The 21,621-nt window shown below is 36.9% G+C and overlaps 2 protein-coding genes across 2 annotated transcripts; one reads left to right on the plus strand and one right to left on the minus strand.

Moving 5' to 3' along the window:
• Positions 1-338: 338 nt before the first annotated feature.
• On the minus strand, positions 339-15,962 carry LOC145800230 (putative protein S-acyltransferase 4). The gene is made up of 5 exons (XM_082889887.1): positions 15,933-15,962; positions 15,468-15,704; positions 13,691-13,795; positions 11,194-11,241; positions 339-782 (listed from the first exon to the last, which is right to left on the minus strand). Exons 1-5 carry the CDS (start codon positions 15,960-15,962, stop codon positions 339-341), a joined length of 864 nt encoding a protein of 287 aa, XP_082746013.1.
• Positions 15,963-17,909: 1,947 nt separating this feature from the next.
• LOC145801023 (uncharacterized) lies at positions 17,910-21,052 on the plus strand. The gene is made up of 2 exons (XM_082891088.1): positions 17,910-19,200; positions 19,282-21,052. Exons 1-2 carry the CDS (start codon positions 18,721-18,723, stop codon positions 20,116-20,118), a joined length of 1,317 nt encoding a protein of 438 aa, XP_082747214.1. The 5' UTR covers positions 17,910-18,720; the 3' UTR covers positions 20,119-21,052.
• The last annotated feature ends 569 nt before the right edge of the window (positions 21,053-21,621 follow it).

Raw genomic sequence — 21,621 nt, forward strand, 5'->3', positions numbered from 1 at the left:
TGTTATTTCTAAATTTTTGATTTTTGATTTTTGATTTTCTATCATTTTCCATCACAATTCCCAGCATAACTAGAAAAGAAACTTCTAGATGGAATAATTATCATAGAAAAATAAATGGCAGGTGTATGTAATTAATAGAACAAAAATTTTTTTGGAACAATTAGATCTTCCTTCTTACAGTCATGTAGAACAAAGCATGAACACTGAGTGCAAAGCAGTATTAAGATTCAAATGCGAATATTTATACTACAAAATTTATTGTTATACTGTTAGCCATTTTTAAGTAAAAACACAATGTTCATGTTACCTTTTAAATCTTAAGGAATTGGAGATGAATTTCAATGGGAGCTACCATCCTCACTCCTTTCATCTACACTTGTACTATAGCAGTTATTGGGGCTCCATTGTGAGTGCCTATGTTCTTCCTTAGTACATGAAAACAACAGATCAAATGCATTATCCCCTCCTTCCTTCTTCAAATAATCATCAATCCCACCATAATCCAAAATTTGCAAAATATTTGGAATAAGAATTCCACCATCCTTGCTAAGCACACCTCCCATTTTTCTGTCTAATTTATCTTTTGAGTCAATCATACCTCTGCCAAACTTTTGATTTATGGATTCCATAAATGGATGAGCTTCTTGCACCACCCATTCTCTGAAATTGATTGCTAAAGGAGGGGTCTTAGAGAGGAAGATTTCTTTAAGATTCTTCACTATCCCGTTGTTAAATGGGTTTTCCTTCTTGTCATAATGATAACGAAAGTTCTCATAAGTTGTCTGTAAATATGCAACGATTAGCAGAGACTATTACATTCTTTAGCAAAAGAATAAAGCGTAAATAAACATCATGTATATAAACAAAACAAGTAGCATTGAAATAGTTTATCATGAATTTTGTGATTTTTAGAATGTCAAATTGAGTGATGTCATCATTTACTTTTTTCAGAAGTGAGTAAACAATTTGCATATCAATGATCTATTCTTAAGACATACATCACTTAGAGAAATATGGATGTCTATTCACCATGAAGGAAAGAGATGCATTTAGTTGAAATCCACCATATATAGAAGTTCCCAGGATCAAAATGAGCTTAAAAAACACTCACCCAACACAATAACGCACATATAACAGTATGGAAATGGATAATAGGGATGACAAAACATGTTAACAGTAGCAATAAGACACCAATAATGCCTATGTGCACAGGGAAACTATTTGCACCCATTTTTGTAAAATTCCTATCGACATGTGGATTAATCGGATGATGACACGTGGTAGTGAAGTCAAAATGAAGTCATTTAGCAGTCAAGGGGCAGGTGGCATTAGATGTGACACCCTAAATATTTAATTAATACCACAATCAATCATGATAATAATAATGATAATAATATTAATACTAGTGGGAGTGATAGTAAAATAAAATAATTAATTTTTTGTCGATACGCGATAAAGTGTCATTTAATTAGGGAATAGTTTGTGTTTTTATCAAACGAAGGGGAATATAATTATTTTAAAGAATTAGGGCCAAAATATAATTATCGGAAGTTAATGAGATAAGAATAGATCTAAGAGATTTCAATCCAAATCTGAGGAAGATTGCTATGGACACGTGGTTAGTAATGACAAGGCTTGCCTCCCTATAAATGAGAGGAGATCAAGATCAGTGCACAAAAAAAAAAAAAAAAAACAAAAATACGCAAGGGTAGTGGAGATAGGAAAGTAAGAAGTAAGAAGGTTTGTAATAGTGAAAAGTAAAGGCTAAGGGTTAATATCAAGGTGAATTATATTATATCTTGAGTCATCATAATATATTTTACGTATGTTTTGACTTATCATAATTTATTTTATACAAGTTATGTTTTATAAATTATATTAATATTTCAATTACGTGGACTAATTTTTGAACTCTATTTGTTTAAAATAAAACCCATGGATATGTTTGGCCACTTTGTGGTCCTCTGTTTGTCATGGATCCATTGACCTCTGTTCTGATTGTCACTCCTGTGACCTCTGTCCTGTTTTGTTCTATACCATGGTTATGGTTATTTATTTACATGATTTCTGTATTTTAGTTTCTGCCACTTTGAATAAATTGTTATTTCAAATTAAGTTATGTAAATGTTTTAGCTTAACTAACTATTCATGGTTATTTTGTGTTCTCTATACTCTCGGCATAATATTTCTCACTCTGCTGTGTGCTTATAGCTGTTACCCTTTCAGGTAACGAGATGTAAGGGAGACCTATAACCTCACGTAGTGGAACCCGCACGAGAATTTGATGTAGAACCACTATTTTGTTTTTCCTTTTCTTTTTTTTATTTATTTTCTTTTTTTTTTTTTTTGCTTCCTTTTGTTTTTTTACTCAGGGCCGATCACTGCATAATAAAATAATAAAAGCCCTGTAGATGTATTTTCTTTTATTAAAATAGTAAAATGAAGTAAATTTTCTATTTAATTATTTTTATTTTCTTTTGCCTCCACCTACGCCATTTATTTTGCCACGATTAGAATAAAATAGTGAGTTACGATTCTAGCCCTAAGCGCCTGGGGTTGGGTTGTGACAAAGGTGGTATCAGAGTAATGGTTTGTTCAAAAAAAAAAAAAAAAACCTATTTAATTTGATTAGAAAGTTCGAAAAGTTATAAATAAATCTATAAATAAAAATATATAGCTAGATACATATAATAAAATAAATGTCTACAAAAAAAAAATAAATAAATAAATATTTACCTGCGACATTTGTCCTTTTATGTAAAATCTCACGTTTATTCTGATGATGTAGGAATGTCCGAGATTAACCTTGATGAGGCATTTTGGGACGAGCTTGGAGCCAGTAATTTGGACGAGATTTTAGCAGAGCACCCCGCCCCCGCCTCCGCCTCACCTGAAGGATGGGGAGATTCAAAGGATATAATTAAAAGATTGCATCCAGGCCTTGCCCAATTAATGGGTCGGCCAATCTATATACAGATTGATCCTACTGATGTCCCATATTTACTATGGAGGTAGAGCCGTGCCTATACACGCGAACGCTTTCTCAGACCCACTCGTGTCCTTGGCGTTGCCCCGGGACATGACCGCTCGCACTAGATCATAGGCCCTTTACTCCCAGATTTTGTGGCAAGAAGGGAGAACGTGTACTCCGAGGACTATATTTTTGCCACTGTCCCTAATCCGCTGGAGATAATTAATATTCAAAATGTTGACTTTAATAATGACTTGTCATATATCGAGACACCTGGCTGGATTTTCGATCGAGCATTTTTGGGATATATACAGTCCGTCCCCGTTTTCACAGTCTAAGCAGTGTTGATGTGTTTTGGTGTGGTCCAGTTAGGATGAGAATTTGAGCTTTTTATGCAACACTACTTCCCATGGTTGTTTGGCCTGCTTGACCCACCACTCTAGATTTGGTAGAAGAAAACCTTTTTGTACACTAACTATGATGTGTTCTAATCCCTTTTTGTTGTTTTTTTGTTTGTTTATGTTTTGTTGTACCACAGGGATGAGACACTAACATATTTTGACTTTTGAAACAAGGATGTAATATTAACTGTAAAACAATAGTAAAGTTGGTATTTTACATATATATATATATATATATTGCGCTATATACGCTTATATATATATACTGTGTTATGGATGTAATGCCTCATTTATTACTTTGTAGAATGGCCAATAATGGTAACAGAAGCGAGTCATCAGTCAGTGGTACTAAATCGATGGAAAGAATCATGGAAAGGGCGGTTACTAACTTTTTGCAAGCCTTGCAGATTAACATCAACAATGGGATGCCAGAATGGCGAGAAGAACCGGTTACCATAAAACAGTTCCAGGATCTGAAACCCACCACATTTACCGGCAATCCAGAGCTAATGGTAACAGACGCTTGGGTTAAAGACATGGAAAATATTTTTCGTGCCCTACCCTGCACTGAAAGATAAAAGGTTACTTTCGCCACTTTTATTTTCAAAGATAATGCACAAGAATGGTGGCTTCTCACTCTAGAGAAAGAAGAAATTGTGACTTGGGCAAGATTCTTCGAAGTATTTTACGAAAAATACTTCCCAGATTCATTGTGGGAACATAAGGTATTAGGAATCATACATCTAAAGCAAGGAACCATGACGGTGGCTGAATACAAGAGCAAGTTCACACAACTCGCTCGGTTTGCGACATACGTCATCCCCACCGAAACTCGAAAAGTAAGAAATTCGTAGCAGGATTGGATGCTGAAATTAAAGATAGGCTCGAGGTCTTGAAATTGCCAACCTATGCAGAAGTGGTAGACCGGGCGTACATTGCAAAAAAAGGATTAAAGCCTCGCGTTTCGGGGAACTAAGCCAAAAGAAGCGATTCTGGGAAAGAGACAATAGAAGATCTGGTGTTGCGCCTTCCAAAAAGATGAACACGGGCACAACCAGTTTAGAAAATCAAGGTCCTACTAACCCCCGAGGTGGCACTATTTCAATTTACCCTAATGGTGGGAAAGCTCATTGGGGACAATGTCATCGAGACACGAGAGCATGCTTTAAATGCGGTCAAGTTGGCCACTTGCTGAGGGATTGTCCAAAGCTGACCAATCCTATAGCCTACCCCTCTGGCCCAATCAGAAAACATGCAGGACTTGGAGGAGAAAGGAAAGACCAAAAACGGCAAGAAAGGGTTTTTGCCTTGGTACTTGGAAAACCAGAAGTTATCGAAAACATTGTGTCGGGTACATTTTCTATCTATGGTCATTTAGCTTATGTCCTCATTAACTCTGGGTCAACTCATTCTTTTGTTGCACCACACTTTGCTGCTATGTTGGCATTAACACCCGAACCCTTAGGATATATATTGTCTATGTCTTTTCTTTCTGGTAATTCTGCTTGTAGTACAGAGGTGTACAGATCATGTACTATATCCTTAAAAGGCAAAACCTTATATGTAGACTTGATTCCCCTCCGCATTGGGAACTTTGATGTGATCTTAGGTATGAATTAGCTGGCTGCCAACCATGCCTCTATTGATTGTAAAGCCAAAAAGGTCTCCCTCAGGTTACCAAACCAACCCGAGCTTGTCTTTGATGGGACTGGAGTTTCTAACCCTCCCTGTATTATATCCTCCATGACAGCCCAACAACTTCTAAGAAAGGGTTGTGGTAGTTATATTTATTATGTGATCGATACACAAAAAGAGGCCCCCATCGTTGATGCGATCCCCGTAGTATAAGAATTTCCTAATGTTTTTCTTGAAGATCTACCCGGTATCCCAGTTGATCGGGAAATCAAATTCACTATTGAAACCCAACTTAGCACACAACAAATATCAAAAGCTCCTTATCGCATGTCGATGACAGAATTGGAAGAGCTAAAGACTCAACTCCAGGAACTCCTGGACAAAGGTTTCATTCGACTTAGTACCTCATCCTGGGGAGCTCCAGTATTGTTCGTAAAGAAAAAAGATGGCACGATGAGATTATGCATCGATTACCGGGAGCTGAACAGGGTCACGATCAAGAATCAGTACCCTCTGGCATGAATCGATGACTTGTTCGATCAACTTCAAAGCACCCAAGTATTCTCAAAAATCGAATTACGATCTGACTATCACCAACTAAAAGTCAAAACAGAAAGCATCGAAAAGACTTTCTTCAGAACCCGTTACGAGCAGTACGAGTTTCTTGTCATGCCTTTTAGCGTCACAAATGCTCCAACAGCCTTCATGGACCTCATGAACCAAGTGTTCAAACTCTATCTTGATGAGTTCGTCATCATCTTCATTGACGACATCCTCATATACTTTAAGTCACCGAAAAACCATGAGCAGCACTTGCGAACGGTTCTGCAAACACTATGTGATCACAAACTTTATGCCAAGTTGAAGAAATGTGAATTTTGGATCACTAGTGTACACTTTCTCAATCATGTCATTAACAAAGATGGCATCTCGATTGACTCCCAAAAAGTTGCAGCAATCATGGACTGGCCACGACCTACTAATGTGTCAGAAATTCAAAGATTGTTGGGTCTAGCTGGTTATTACCGATGCTTCGTGCAAGATTTCTCAAAGATAGCATCACATTTGACCCAGTTAACTCAGAAGAACACACCCTTTGAATGGACTGACAAACAAGAGCGTTGCTTCCAAGAATTAAAAAGTCGATTTATATCAGCTCCTATACTAGCACTCCCTATAGGAGTCGATGGGTTCGTAATTTATAGTAATGCCTCATACAATGGTTTGGGTTGCGTTCTTATGTAAAAAAGAAAAGTCATTGCATATGCCTCACGCCAACTAAAGACTCATGAGAAGAACTACCTAACACATGATCTGGAATTGGCTGCGGTGATCTTTGCTCTCAAAATCTGGCGTCATTATCTCTACGGTGCAACCAGCGAGATTTACACTAATCACAAGAGTCTTAAATATCTATTCACACAGAAGAAACTGAATAAGTGGTTAGAATTTATGAAAGACTATGATGTAAAAATCCATCACCATCCAGGCAAAGCTAATGTAGTGGCAGACGCACTGAGCAGAAAGACAACCAGAGGTTTGGCATGTACTCTCGTTTCCCGCAAGATCAACGGACTGCTCGCCAACATAACTGTGGAACCCACCTTGATTAAAGAAATTAGAGCACGCCAGTGTGAAGATAAATTTTTGAAGAAAAAGTACGAGGAACAAAGGAGTACGCTTGATCCTGATTTCACTATAAGCAATGGGATACTAAACTTTCATAATCGAATTTGCATACCCGACATTCCGAAACTCAAGAAGAAGATATTGGTGGAAGCTCATAGGTCAAGATTTCCAGTCCACCCTAGCAACACAAAGATGTACCAGGATCTGAAGGAACATTACTGGTGGACAGGAATGAAAAAAGACATAGCAAGCCATGTCTCCAAATAGCTGTATTGTCAGCGTGTTAAAATAGAACATTAGAGACCTGCAGGACTGTTGCAACCACTTCTTATTCCTAAATAGAAATGGGAACACATCATTATGGACTTCGTGGTCGGGCTACCACAGTCATTTTCAAAGAATGATGCAATATGGGTTATAGTAGACCGATTGACGAAGTCGGTGCATTTTCTACCAATCAAAATCATGTACTCCCTTAATAAGTTTGCCACCTTATACATCAAGGAAATTATTCGTTTACGCAGCACCCCAGTTTCAATCGTGTTTGACCAAGACCCCTGCTTCGTGTCTCACTTCTGGAACAAATTGCAGGAGGCTGTGGGGACTACACTGAAGTTTAGCACTGCTTATCACCTACAACCTGATGGGTAATCCAAAAGAACAATCCAGACGTTGGAAGACGTGTTACGTATATGCGTGTTAGACCTCAAAGGTAACTGGGATGAGCACTTACCTTTAGTGGAATTCGCTTATAACAACAGCTATTAGGCAAATATTGGAATGGCATCGTACGAAGCTCTGTATGGAAGGAGATGTCGATCACCTCTATGCTGGACAAAAGTCGGGGATAGGAAACTGTTAGGCCCCAAGATCGTGCAAGTCACAAGTGAGAAAATTTAACTCATCCAACAGCGAATTCGCACTGCTCAGAGTCGCCAGATAAGCTATGCAGATACACTGAGGCGAGACTTGGAATTTCAAATAGGAGGTCATGTGTTCCTTAAGATCTCACCAACAAGAGGAGTGACCCGATTTGGAAAGTGAGGAAAGTTAAACCCATGTTACATCGGGCCATTCGAGATACTTGAAAGGATTGGTCCTGTAGCATATCACCTTGCACTACCGCCTGAAATGTCCAACGTTCACAACGTGTTTCACGTTTCGATGCTCCGACGGTACCTTCGAAATCCAGAACATGTCATCGACTATGAGAACTTGGAAGTCCAAGAGGATCTCTCTTATGAAGAGCAACCAGTGCAGATTCTCGATCGTCGTGATCAAGTTCTTTGAAACAAAACAATACCATTGGTAAAGGTCTTATGGAAAAATCATCGTATCAAAAAAGCTACGTGGGAAACAGAAAGTCAAATGCGAGCCAAATACCCACACCTCTTCGAAAATTAAGATACGTCAAGTTTGGGAACAAACTTCTATTTAGGATGGGAGAAATGTGACATCTTAAATATTTAATTAATACCACAACGAATCATGATAATAATAATGGTAATAATATTAACACTAGTGGTAGTGATAGTAAAATAAAATAATTAATTTTCTATCGATATGCAATAAAGTGTCATTTAATTAGGGATTGGTTTGTGTTTTTATCAAACAAAGGGGAATATAATTATTTTAAAGAATTAGGGCCAAAATATAATTATCAGAAGTTAATGAAATAAGAATAGATCTAAGAGATTTCAATCCAAATCTGAGGAAGATTGCTGTGGGCATGTGGTGAGTAATGACAAGGCTTGCCTTCCTATAAATGGGAGGAGATCAAGATCAGTGCAAAAGAAAGAGAAAAAAAAAAACAAAAAACAAAAAAAAAAAGTGAAAAAAAACGCAAGGGTAGTGGAGATAGGAAAGTAAGAAGTAAGAAGGTTTGTGATAGTGAAAAATAAACGCTAATGGTTAATATTAAGGTGAGTTATATTATACCTTGAGTCACCATAATATATTTTACGTATGTTTTGACTTATCATAATTTATTTTATACAAGTTATGTTTTATAAATTATATTGATATTTTAATTACGTTGACTAATTTTTGAACTCTATTTGTTTAAAATGAAACTCATGGATATGTTTGTTTAAATTTTAGTATATATTTGACAATGACCTTATAAACAATTATGTTTTGTAAGTATCACCACGGGAGTCCCATGCCTTGGGGGACTTAAATAACCATTGGCCTTTGTTTGGTCATTTTGTGGTCCTCTGTTTGTCATGGATCCATTGACCTCTGTTCTGATTGTCACTCCTGTGACCTCTGTTCTGTTCTGTTCTGTACCATGGTTATGGTTATTTATTTACATGATTTCTGTATTTCAGTTTCTGCCACTTTGAATAAATTGTTATTTCAAATTAAATTATATAAATGTTTTAGCTTAACTAACTATTTATGATTATTTTGTATTCCCTATACTCTTGGCATAATATTTCTCACTCTACTGTGTGTTTATAGCTATTACCCTTTCAGGTGACGAGATGCAAGGGAGACCCATAACCTCATGTAGTGGAACCCGCACGAGAATTTGATGTTGAACCACTATTTTGTTTTTCCTTTTTTTTTAATTTATTTTATTTTTTTTGCTTCCTTTTGTTTTTTTACTAAGGCCGGTCACTGAATAATAAAATAATAAAAGCCCTATGGATGTATTTTCTTTTATTAAAATAGTAAAATGAAGTAAATTTTCTATTTAATTATTTTTATTTCCTTTTGCCTCCACCTACGCTATTTATTTTGCCACTATTAGAATAAAATAGTGAGTTATGATTCCAATCTTAAGCCCCTGGGGTTTGGTTGTGACATTAGAGAGGTTGATTACATGCATTGGATGGTTGAGATGATGGAGCAGTTATTACTCTAGGTCCAGATGATGGAGCAGTTATCAGGCTAGGTCATGGGCTTTGTGGGCAACTTGCAAGAAGAGTCATGTGCAGAATGGAAGTTTTTCTCTGTCGATGGAAGGTCCAAAGGACTGAAGGACACGTGGCAACATGAAGGAGAGGTGGTTCAACAGATAGAAATGAAGAATTGGCAAAGTTTGAGGGTTAGAAAGTGAGAGAGCAGTTGCAGTAGTTGTGCAGTAGCAGTTGCAGGATTTAGGGAAATCATGTAATCATGGGCCAGAGAAAAATGAGGAGGTATAAAAGTAGAAGGTGCCAAAGGGGAATAGACATCAACAATCTAACAATAACTTAGTCTCTATCTTAAGAGTAGCTTTATCTAAATTTAGGAGTAATTTTCTTTGTAATTTGTGACTTGTAATTCTTGTAAACTTAAATAATTTCATCTGGAGTTGTCTTTGTTTATTTGAATACTTCATTCTTTCGATTGTTAATTGTTCCAAAGAAGTCGTTGTACTTTCAAGGCATTAGAACCTTTACATAGTTGTCTGATTTTCTATTTGGTTGTTTGGTTAAAATTGTTGTTAAGTCTCTGTCGATCAAGACCTAACATAATTTTTGCTAATAGGAATAAAATCATAGAAAAGTGCACAGAAAAATCAATGTGCCCAGATTTATTAATTGATTTTATGTTTTTTTTTCTCTAATTAATTAATTGGTCTTTCTTTAAGATCTAGAAAATGGGCATGGATAAAGATGATAATTGATTCTACTCCTTAACCATGAATTCAACTCATTCACATTGCTTTGGATTAGCAGACCTGGTAAACCTACAAAGTGATATTTGGGCTGTTCATGGGTTGTGTTGGGTTTGCCACTGACCCGCCACCCAACCACCCATCTTCTGGTTTATTTAACACCAACTAATTTTGACCGAAGATTAGTTTGAAACCCTCAAACCAAGGTAGGTTAGTTTTCCCTTTTTCTCTTTCCATGCTCTTCATCATGTTCATTCCATGCAAGATTTTTTTTCTACACTTAACACGCTCCCCTCTAAGAAAAACTTCTATCTTCGTTCCTACCTACAAGGTCAAAGATATTGTTAAGGATCAAGGTGTAGATATGTGATTCCAGTCAGTTTGAATTGCGACCATAAGGCAGCCATCAGTATCCCGTAGCTTGTTCAACATTATACAACTAAGCAAACCAAGCTAGATATATAGAATTCATCAGGGAATAACTTATACGTGGATTTACACCCCTTTTCAAAAGCCACAGTTGGACAAGAAATATTTCATGAATGAATGAAAGAGATTCCATTCTTCATCATATACTAAGCAAGTTGGCCACTCAATGTAGTCTTGAACCAAGTTAAAGGGAAATGCTTTATCCAAACTTGGGGTTGCAAATAATTTTCCTTAAAATGATATGATTGGGAGTTTTGGGACTTAGAGAGAACAAATCTATCTCTCTTCTCCCATCTTTCTCTTTGTCCAAATGCTGAAATGCATATAGTTTGAATAGGTGACTATAAATATGTGCGTATAAGAGCAAAATATTTGCGAATAATATGCACATGCCTCATCATCAACAACAACAAAATCAAATAAATAAATAAAGAAGCAGAAGAAGATAATTCCACATGATATTGTGTTTCTCACACTTAATTCTAAACTATATAGATAACATTTTAAGGTAAGAGAATCACCTGGTTTGTGCAAATCAGATAAAAATGAAAAAAAGTGATCCCACCATTTCAAATGTACTAAATAATCTTTTAAGGGTAGTTTGAATTTTGAGTTATCAAAGAAGGAATATGTCGGATTGAGCCAGTTTTTTGGGTCCAATAGATTTGAATGTACAAAGAAAAACCTACATGGTCATTCTATACTTATGCAAACAATTTGTTATAAAAATGAATGGTTTACAGTATTTGAGGTATTTGAGATTAAGAAATACTCTTAAATTGATGGCTCATAAACACTAAGATTGGCAAACATACGCACATATCCACTAGTAGCTCATAAATATTCAATGCAATAAACTATAGCTCAACCTCTCGTACAAACATTAACTAGTAGAATAGACATGGTGCATGAGAATCAAGGTTTTAAAAAGCGGCTGCAACCGTTACGCAACGTCGTTACGTAACGGTTGTGGTGGTTACCACCACCCGTCACGACCGCTTTTGCGGTGTGATTGAGATTCACAGGTGTGTTGGTCGTAGTCGCTGCCATAGCGGTCGTAACGGCCTGTTATGCATCGTTACGTAATGGTTCCGAATTGCTTATGTCGAAAAAAACAAAAAAAAAAGAATTGAAAATGGGGGAAGAAGGACATAGAGAGAAGGGGGAAGATGGAGGAATAAGAAATAGAGAGAAAGAAGAGGGAAGATGAAGAACATGTTATTGATTTGTTAAAGTTGTAAAACCTATGCTATTTTATTCATCTGTTAACACTCAACCATTTTGTTTCTACGTGTCTATCTATATATTGTTTGAATCTATTTGGCTTGATTAAAAAATATATATATATATATATATTTGTTTAGGCTCTTATTTATTTTTATACTTTTGTCATTATTTATCTTATATATAATAGTAAATGATTGATTTTTTTGTAAAATATCTAGAAAACATAACACCTATAATTATATATTAATACATATTTTATACATGTCAATTTTTTTTATTAGTTTATTTTATTTTTATTTATAGGTTATCCAAAAAAAGAATGAATATTCAAGTGATCCAAAAAAAAAAAAAAAAAAAAATCTTTATAATTTATTTTTTAAAACTATTCAAGTTAAAATTTGCATATGCTTCCATAAGTATAATAATTCAAAAAATAATTTTATAAATCTAAGTCAAATAATTTTTTTTTTGCCACAAGCGTAATATGGATTTATGACATATAAAGTCATTAATTATTAAAATAAAATGTAAAAAACTCACTTTATAGTGATTTAAAAATATGAAATATATTAGATCATATTAAAAAATTTACAAAAATTGATCAATATGTATTTTAAAACCCAATAAATATGATTATGGGAAAAAAATATGCGTATCAATAGGTTTTTTTTTTTTCAAATTGTGTGAAAAATTAAAAAATTCATGATTCCGGTTACCGCAACCATTACGTTACGGCCTTTACACCCCGCAACCGCGTCACCGCCACCGTTACAGCGACTGCAATCGCTTTTCAAAACGTTGGTGGGAATAAAAACTTATTTTTTTGACTTTTTTTTTAAAAAAAAATATGAAAAAAATAGAGTGACATGACCAAAAAAATCAAAAAATTAAAAAGTTAACTTTTAAGAGTGTTGCCAAAATAGGCACTTTATGCTGTGTTTGGTTGGGGGATTTGGGAAGGGATTTAGAAAGGGAAATGGAAAAGGTAGGTGAAATGTGAATAAATCATGCCTATATTTCACATAGTTTCACACACATTTTTCCTTTCCCTTTTCAAATCCCTCCCCAAATCCCTCAACCAAACACAGCATTAAGGTGCCATTTAGCGTCTAATGAAAACTGAAGTAACATTCCAATGGAAATTGAAATAGCCACAGTGGGCTCAGGGAAAACAATCAGGCACTATTCAAGTTAGGTCTTGGTAGGAAAAGGTTTAGGGTTGACTAAGAATTGATTGGGCTTAGAATCAAATTTTGAATAAACACACAGTTTTATTGAGGCTCCGTTTGACAAGGGCTAAACGGGATTTTTTTGGTTATTTTAGTCACAAAAGACAAAATAAGTTATTTTAACCACAAAAAACAAAATATTGCATCCAACCCATAATCATTATATTTTTCTCTCACAAAAAAAGTCAAAAAAGTCAAAAAGCCAAAAAGTCCTTCCCAAACCAAACTTTTTAACCCACCTAGTTTGGCTACTCCAAAAAAAGTGCACTTATTTCATCTTTTTATCTTTTTTGGGTCACATCAATCAACATCTCCTCTCTACTTTTTCTACACATAATACAAAAAAAGTCAAAAAGTGCACTTATTTAGTCTTCCCAAACTAGGCCTAAAATATCCAAAAAAGCTAAAAAGTGAAAAAGCCAATCCACTTCCCAAACGGAGGCTGAGGCATTTCATCAAACAAGTTAATGTTGCATACTTAACCTGCTTATTCATTACACAAAGAAAAAATTTAGGGATTCAGTGGATATGACAAGAAAATATGGCATGAACTCATTCAATGATGATCAAACCTCTCTACACAGTTGTTGCAAATGGAGCAATGAGAAGCACGTGGTGGACGATATAGCAAACAAGTATTTTTATGCATAATGTCATTGCTGGCACCCTTATTAGGAATGTAGATAAAAACAGTGATGCCCCATCACGACCAAAGGTCAATCTTCCACTGCACAAAATGAAACTTGTTTGTTATGTTATTTTGTTTTGGGCGAATTACACATTTGAAACAAGTTTTGTTACGTGTTTTTTTGCAAACAGAAAACTTGAAATTGACATTGCTACCAAACGAGACCTAGCTTATGCGTGTTTAGAATTTTTGTTGTGCATTATCTATAACTATTTATAAAAGCAGGAAAATTTATGTCCAACACCAGTGTGTCTAACCCAGTTGAAATGGCCAATTCACCCTCCTTGACACAGAAGAGGAATGACATTCTTCAATTTCCATTTTTCAGTTGCTGTGAAATCCAATTCTTTCTTCCATTGTCATATGTTTACTTCATTGAAAATTGTTTTTTAGATATCTGTTTATGAGCTTGGTTGGTGCCTATATTGAATTTAATTTCTTCTTGTTGAAATCAACTGTTCATGAATTTGTGTTTTGGGATGAAGTTCTTCTTTTTTAACATTTGTTAAAATTTCTGCCCACCAAGTGTTTGATTCTATGTTCAAGTGAGAAATTCATCAGAAACAATTGGAACATGCTCTCCAAGTGTTTGATTATTGCCCACCAAGTGGTTGTAACGTTGTTCCCATTTTGTAAAACGAAATTGGAACATGCTCACGTCTTGTCTTGGACCACGAACACAACATATATATTGAAATGTTGGATTGCTCCATTGACTTTAGTCCAAACCGATAATCTGCCTAATTTTCCAGAAATCAATGTTAGATTACATTTAGTAGATGGCCTATTCTGAAAACTCTGTGGGTTTTATGATCAAGGGAATAGAAATTAAGTCGGTTTTACAATTTGGTGTTTATAATTAAATTCATTTGTTTTTTTCCTTAAGAAATAAATATATAGTGTGACTAGGACATAGTTAACAACACTAACCCTTTATAGCATCAGGAAGACGGCCTTCAATTGGTTGCTGAGGCTTGTGCTGAGATTAAGAGAAGGATTTCAATTAGAACTGAAAATAAGTTGAGAAGCTAAAAATTATATAACTAGACAAATGTCAATACCACAACAAACTTCAAAGGTGACTAATTCGCAATGTGTCAACACACATGGAGGTACTTTCACGAATATTGTAATGTAAATGACCATACAAACATGAGGTCAGTGAATTCTGACTGCCAATCTATGATACACGTATACTAACAGACAGCCAATTTGTTGGCCAATCAGAGTATCTAGGTTGGTCTCTAAATCTAATGTTCATGAACACCTATGGTCAATATCTAAAGCGAATTTATGTTTTCCTGGATTCTATTATTTGGTTAGATATATTATTTGCAAATGCTGTTTTAGGACAAAATGTGAGCATTTCATTTCCAGTCCAGTTACAGTTAAGTGGCATCCACCATTCCACTCATCTCTTTCGTATTTATTCCATTACATGTTGTTTTCTACATAGTAATACATAATGTCAATATTCATGCCTCTTGACTTTTAACAATTTTACAACTTCTGACAACTTTCAAATTGGGTCAGACCAAAGAGAACCATGATAGAGTGGTCTCAAAGTATGGAACTTACTTCCATCTGGAAAACAGATTTTACTCTTCAACATAGCATACCATTTTTTGTTTTGCCCTTATTATTTTTCTTTTAGGGGGTAGGGAATAGTTAAAATTGCTAGAAACCAGAGTGAAATTATATTACTTACCAAAATAGTGAGGATAGATCCCACAACCAGCATGACATACCAATCTTTGCCTTTGCTTTCAGTGATATTGCAGTAGATTTTTATACAAAAAGCTATTGCAGGGCCTGCAATTAGGAATGTGGACAAAAACAAAGATGCTACATCGGGACCAAAGATCAATCTTCCCCCACATAGAAATTTCTGGCAACATCAATAAAAGAAAATAAAATAAACAAAGGAAAATGTGGATGGGTAGAAGGGAGGGAAAGAAAGGAAAGAAAGGAAAGAAAGGAAAGAAAAAGCTTTGTAAATTCATAATGTCACAGTCGCATTAATTCAAGAATTTCAATTGTAAACCAACAAATGACATCTGCATAAGGTTCAACAATCATCAAGTGTTTCGTGCCAAAATGTAAAGTTAGGACAGACTAAGATAGTTGAACTATTCTTCACCCACATTATATGGAAAAGTAGTGTTTGAAATGTTAATTTAAGCAAGCTAAGGTATCAAATGTATATGAATATTAATGTAGGACGTGAACGTGCATTTTCATACAGGGTAAATTCATTTATTCAAACTTTTTGCTAATTGAGATTCTAAAGGCTCAACTCACAATGCATGAGAGCTCAAAAATATAAAGAATGATTTAAACCAGGAACAAAATCCAACACATTTTACTTTTGAGATGTTGGCAACAAAAGAAAAAATCTAGATATGAAAAAAAAAAATAACAATGTCATACGAGATTATCTGATTGAACCTCTCAACTTTTATCTCAATAAATTACGATGTATCTAGAATGGTGGTAAGTCGTGAAATGTGTGGGTAAAAATCTGACCACACTGCCCGTTTAGTGATCAGCAGCAAAGCACCGGCAGAATAGATGGCTCCAACAACCTGTAACAGAAAGGAAAAGCTCCGGCGGTGGTTCTTCCACCCGGGGGTACTCCGACGATCAAGTCAGTATGTTTCTCAAGGATAATCAAGTATTAAACTGAATACTCAAAGTATGAATTACATACCTTAGACCCACGGGGGTGCCTCTCTTTTATAATATACTTAATCCAAGTCCAACTAGAAATATGACTTCTGTGTACCCCAATCTTAGTACTTACTCTGGACTCTTTAGGAGATAGAGATAAACTCCCTAAGAGGTTTATCCTTATCTTAATTAAGTCCCCTCTTTGCTTCAGGATTCTTGTCCCTTATCTTCGGATTCCGACATCTTCGGAGATGACCTCGGCTTATCCGAGATTACCTCGGCTTAACTACCAGGGCACGTGGCACCTCGGCTGACACGTCGGCGTCACCATGCCACGTGTTGGTATTCAGAAAATATGTCCCCACAACTGCCCCCTAGGTTCCATTACCTCGGCATTCTGAGGTGATGGAACCTACACTGTTCGAAATTTTGTCACTTCTTTTCTGAGCAATGGTTCAAAAAAAACTGTTTTGCCAAGATTATCCTCTTTCAGCCGACGTGTTCTCTTCGGAGAACGAGGCTTCGGTCGTACTCCCCTACGCGCATGAGCTGTCATGCATATCTAACTATTTCTTTTACGTGTTTCGTCTTTATTGGAGCGTGTCAGTGACGCGCCTGAAGCTGTCTGTTCGTTCGTCTGCGCCGTCTGACGCGTGCGTTGCTCTAGGCGCAATAATTGCCCTATTTTTGCCGCCGTTTCAAATTTTTGACAAAACTCTTTTTTGCCTCTTCTTTTCCTTCACTTTTTTCATTCTGTCTTCTCGTTCTCTCTCTTTCTGAAAGCTTTTTCTTCTTCGAATCCGCCATTGCTTCAAACTTTCTTCTGGAACTGCTTTTGATCCTTCATTCTTGCAAAAGCCCTCTTTGTTGTTGCAACTGGTTTCTGGGTTTGGTGAGCACTGTCTTGGCTTCATTTATTCTAGTAAGACCCTTTCTTTTAATTCTTCAATTCTCTTTATGTGCTTTTGTCTGTCTACTGTCATTACTGATTTTGTTCGAGGTCTGGGATTTATTTGTCTCTTGAATTTGTGGCTATACTTTGAGCTTCTATGCTTTTCCATCATTCTCTTTGCTGCTGTTTCTTGATTTGTTTCTGTATCTCTATTGCTTCTGAGAACTATACCTCTGTTCTTGAATCTGAAACTTCGTCTTTGTTTTCTTCTTTTTTGTATCTGTCCCAGATCTGTGCCCTCGATCTTTATCTTCATAGTTCATAGATTTGGGATTTGTCTGTAGAACCCTTAATCTTTAGGGAAACTTGAAAAACGCCCATCTTTTAAGACAGATTCCTCTTAGTTTAAGCCAACATAATGGGTATGTGGAGGCATAGGGTGAATACCCCAACAAAACTTGAATACTTTAGACAAGAATTCTCTATTCATCTTAAATTGGCTGGGGATAATGATACCATCGCACCCACAGATCATACAATGCCCTTTCCAATAGTTGCTTTTACCGAATGTGGACTTCGGCTTCCACTCGATCCCCTCTTTCGTCAAGTTCTCCATTTCTATAAGCTGAACCCTATGCAACTTACTATCAACTCCTATAGGGTAATTAACGGTATTATTGCCTTAGCTAGGCAAGAAAACCTTAGAATCACCCTGGCCGACCTTCAATATTGTTATACCATGTGTCCTCTCGATCTGAAGGATAGGGGTTTTGTCTATTACCTTAAGCCGAGATCCACTCAGTACAAGATTATAGCCGACCTTCCAGACTCCAACAAGGGGGCTGGAGATGACTTTCTTATTGCCTCTGGAAATTGGGAATTTGGCCCAGATGAAGATGTCCACCTCTACCCTCTTCCTCGAACACTTACAGAGGGCAAGAGTAAGAGCCCTGAGTCAACACTTAGTTGTTTTTACTTAAGATTTTAATACTTTATTTCTGACGTCTGTTTCTTTGCAGATCTTCATCAGCCACCGAAAAATTTTCGCCAATCCTTCTTCCCAGGAACAGATCTGAAAACACATCTTGGCCTCCCAATCCATAAACGAAAAGCCCCAGTATTACTAAACTTCATCCCTACATACAAATCCACCTTACCCGACGTCCCAAGAAAAAGGAAAAAGAGCCTTTCTCCACCTACGGCCACAACCTTAACTGCTTCTACATCCCGAACAGATCAAGAATCCACATCCGCCCCAGCCGACCTTCCATCAACTTCGGCCCCCTACTTAATACCAATTCCAGAACGTAGACGCCGAAGAAAGCTTGTAAAAACAGCCGAAATGGTTCGTTCAAAGCCTGTCGTCCAAGATCTTCTTGCCGACATTCCAACTGACGCCGAAGCCGCACCAGCGCAAACAATGCTCCCACCCAAACAAAAGAGAGTAAAAAGGGCTCAGCCTAAGGCCAAGGCTACAGATGCCGAAGCTGAAGATACTGTGCCTATTTCAAAGCTGGCAGAAAGCAAGAAATCAGCCTCTGTCTCCACCAAGAGATCTGCTGAGGGTCAACCCTCAGGGTCTACACAAACAAAGCGGCCAAGGTCATCGTCTGCGACGACCTCGGCTTCAAAGAAGCCCGACGTCCCATGGGCCCCTGATCTATCTCTGGAGGACAGGCCCATTATGGCTAGCGAGAGTGCTGACGACATTAATGTTGCTGTCGCTCTTAGCACTGCTCTCCTCCTACCGAATGACTTGGAGCGAAATGCCAGTTTTAGTGAGTATGAAAATTATGCTCTTATGCTCCAACACTCTGCTCAAGTAAGTATTTCTGTTTGTATTTATGTTTCTTCCTTCTTTTTCTTTCTGAGAAAATTTTCTGATACTTCTGTTTTCATTCAGGCTATCCAACATGCCCATTCATTTTCAATGCAATCCTTTGAGAATCGTCAAAGATTGGTTGATATGAAGAGGGAAGCAACTTCAATGAAGAGAGAATTAAGGGCCCTTGAAGTAAAAATGAAAAAACTAGAGGATCAAGCCGAGGCTGCAACGAAGAACCAAACCTTAGCTCTTGAAAAGGCCGAAGCTGCTGAAGCCGTTAAAAAAGTAGCTGAAGCCGAGAAAAGGGAGGCCGAGGCTCAGAAGGTCCAAGCGCAAAAAGAACTTCAACAAGCGCTGGCCACCAAGGAGGCCGAAATCAAAGAGGCCGATGAAAAGGCCTATGCTCAAGGTATGGCCGACGTTGCAGAAGACTACAAGCTTCAAGTTAGGCAGGCATGCAACAGGGGATTTTCCCTTGGTTGGATGTCCTTGATAAAGAAGCTTGACCTTCCTGCTGACTCGCCATTGCGTCAGGCCGATGCTATTCCGTTACCATTTCCTCCACCTCCTCCTGCTGGTGAGTCAGAGTCCGAGGCCGAGGAGGAAGATGAAGAAAATGATGATGGTGAGGCCTTGGTGAGAAAACCCAAGAATGCTGCCGAAGTCAAGTCCCCTCCTCCCGCTGAACTGGTTATGGACTTAACTCAAGATGAGGGGGTTGATGATGCTGAGGAAGTGTCCAAGGAGTCTGTTCCAGGGTGTCTATCATCTGACCTCCTTCTGACTGAAAGAAGTCTTGACACAACTTTGGCAGAGATAGATGCCGAAATACAAGCGGAGAAGGTGGTCGAGGAGATTCCAGCTGAATCATCCGAGGTTCCAGTTCCTGCTGCTGCTGAGTTTCAAGAGTCTTGATTTTCCCTTCTTTCTTTTCTGGATTTTGAACTTTGTTTTTTCTTTCAATTCCCGGACAATGTATATTCCTTCTTATGGCCGATGTGCCTTTTTCAGTATGTATTTGCAACTGTTCTTGCTATGGATATGTCAATCTTATGATGTTCTGTTGTTTGCTTCTGCGTAGTTCTATACTTAGAAATTTTTGCTTGCTTTCTGCTTTCTTTGTGCAATCTTCTCGGGGTTACATACCTCGGGTATAACTGCAAAGCTTTTACTTCGGCAAGATACTGACCTGCAAACCTTGTATAAATTTTGATAAGCACAAAACATATACTACTCAATGTATACTTTTGCCATCTTTTTTTTTCAAGTTTTCAACAAGTATTTAAATAATGATTTCGTTCTAATCTACTTGTAAATTGCTACAAATTTCAACAAGCGTCTAAACAATATACTTAACCTTTGCTTCAACCCGTTAATTTTCTGTATACCTTAGTGGGTGATCATACGTCGGCTTAACATAAACTTGTAAATTGCTACAAATTTCAACAAGTGTTAAGCATCTTCTCTAGGGTTTAAACAACCCACATATTGCTATGAAAACTTAAGCAATAACCTCGGCCTATCTTCGACTTGTAAATTGCTACAAATTTCAACAAGTGAAGATAAGGAATCAGCTTAATTCCAACTTGTAAATTGCTACAAATTTCAACAAGTGAATTAAGGAATAACATCGGCTTATCTTCGACTTGTAAATTGCTACAAATTTCAACAAGTGAAGATAAGGAATCAGCTTGATTCCAACTTGTAAATTGCTACAAATTTCAACAAGTGGATCAAGGAATAACATCGGCTTATCTTCAACTTGTAAATTGCTACAAATTTCAACAAGTGAAGATAAGGAATCAGCCTGATTCCAACTTGTAAATTGCTACAAATTTCAACAAGTGGATCAAGGAATAACATCGGCTTATCTTCAACTTGTAAATTGCTACAAATTTCAACAAGTGAAGATAAGGAATCAGCTTGATTCCGACTTGTAAATTGCTACAAATTTCAACAAGTGGATCAAGGAATAACATCGGCTTATCTTCAACTTGTAAATTGCTACAAATTTCAACAAGTGAAGATAAGGAATCAGCGTAATTCCAACTTGTAAATTGCTACAAATTTCAACAAGTGGATTAAGGAATAATATCGGCTTAACTTTGAGTTTGATATGCCTTCAAAAACATCCATGCATAACTTTATCAATCGATCATGTTGAAAGGATTCTGAAAAGATTTTATTGATAACATCGGCCAAACAATGATGTTTTTCTAATGATAGAAAAATTTCAAATTACAAGTATTCCAAGGTCTGGGCAATGCTTTGCCCTCGTTGTCTTCAAGCCGATATGCTCCATTGCCTAATACTGAAGTAACTCTGTAGGGTCCTTCCCAGTTTGGGCCAAGCTTGCCCTCCCTGGGATCCTTCTTGTTCCCGACGACTTTTCTTAGGACTAAGTCGCCGACTTGAAAA

Source organism: Camellia sinensis, chromosome 10 (genome assembly GCF_055761805.1).
Source record: "Camellia sinensis isolate YWXY chromosome 10, ASM5576180v1, whole genome shotgun sequence".
In the NCBI taxonomy this organism is placed as follows: domain Eukaryota; kingdom Viridiplantae; phylum Streptophyta; class Magnoliopsida; order Ericales; family Theaceae; genus Camellia; species Camellia sinensis.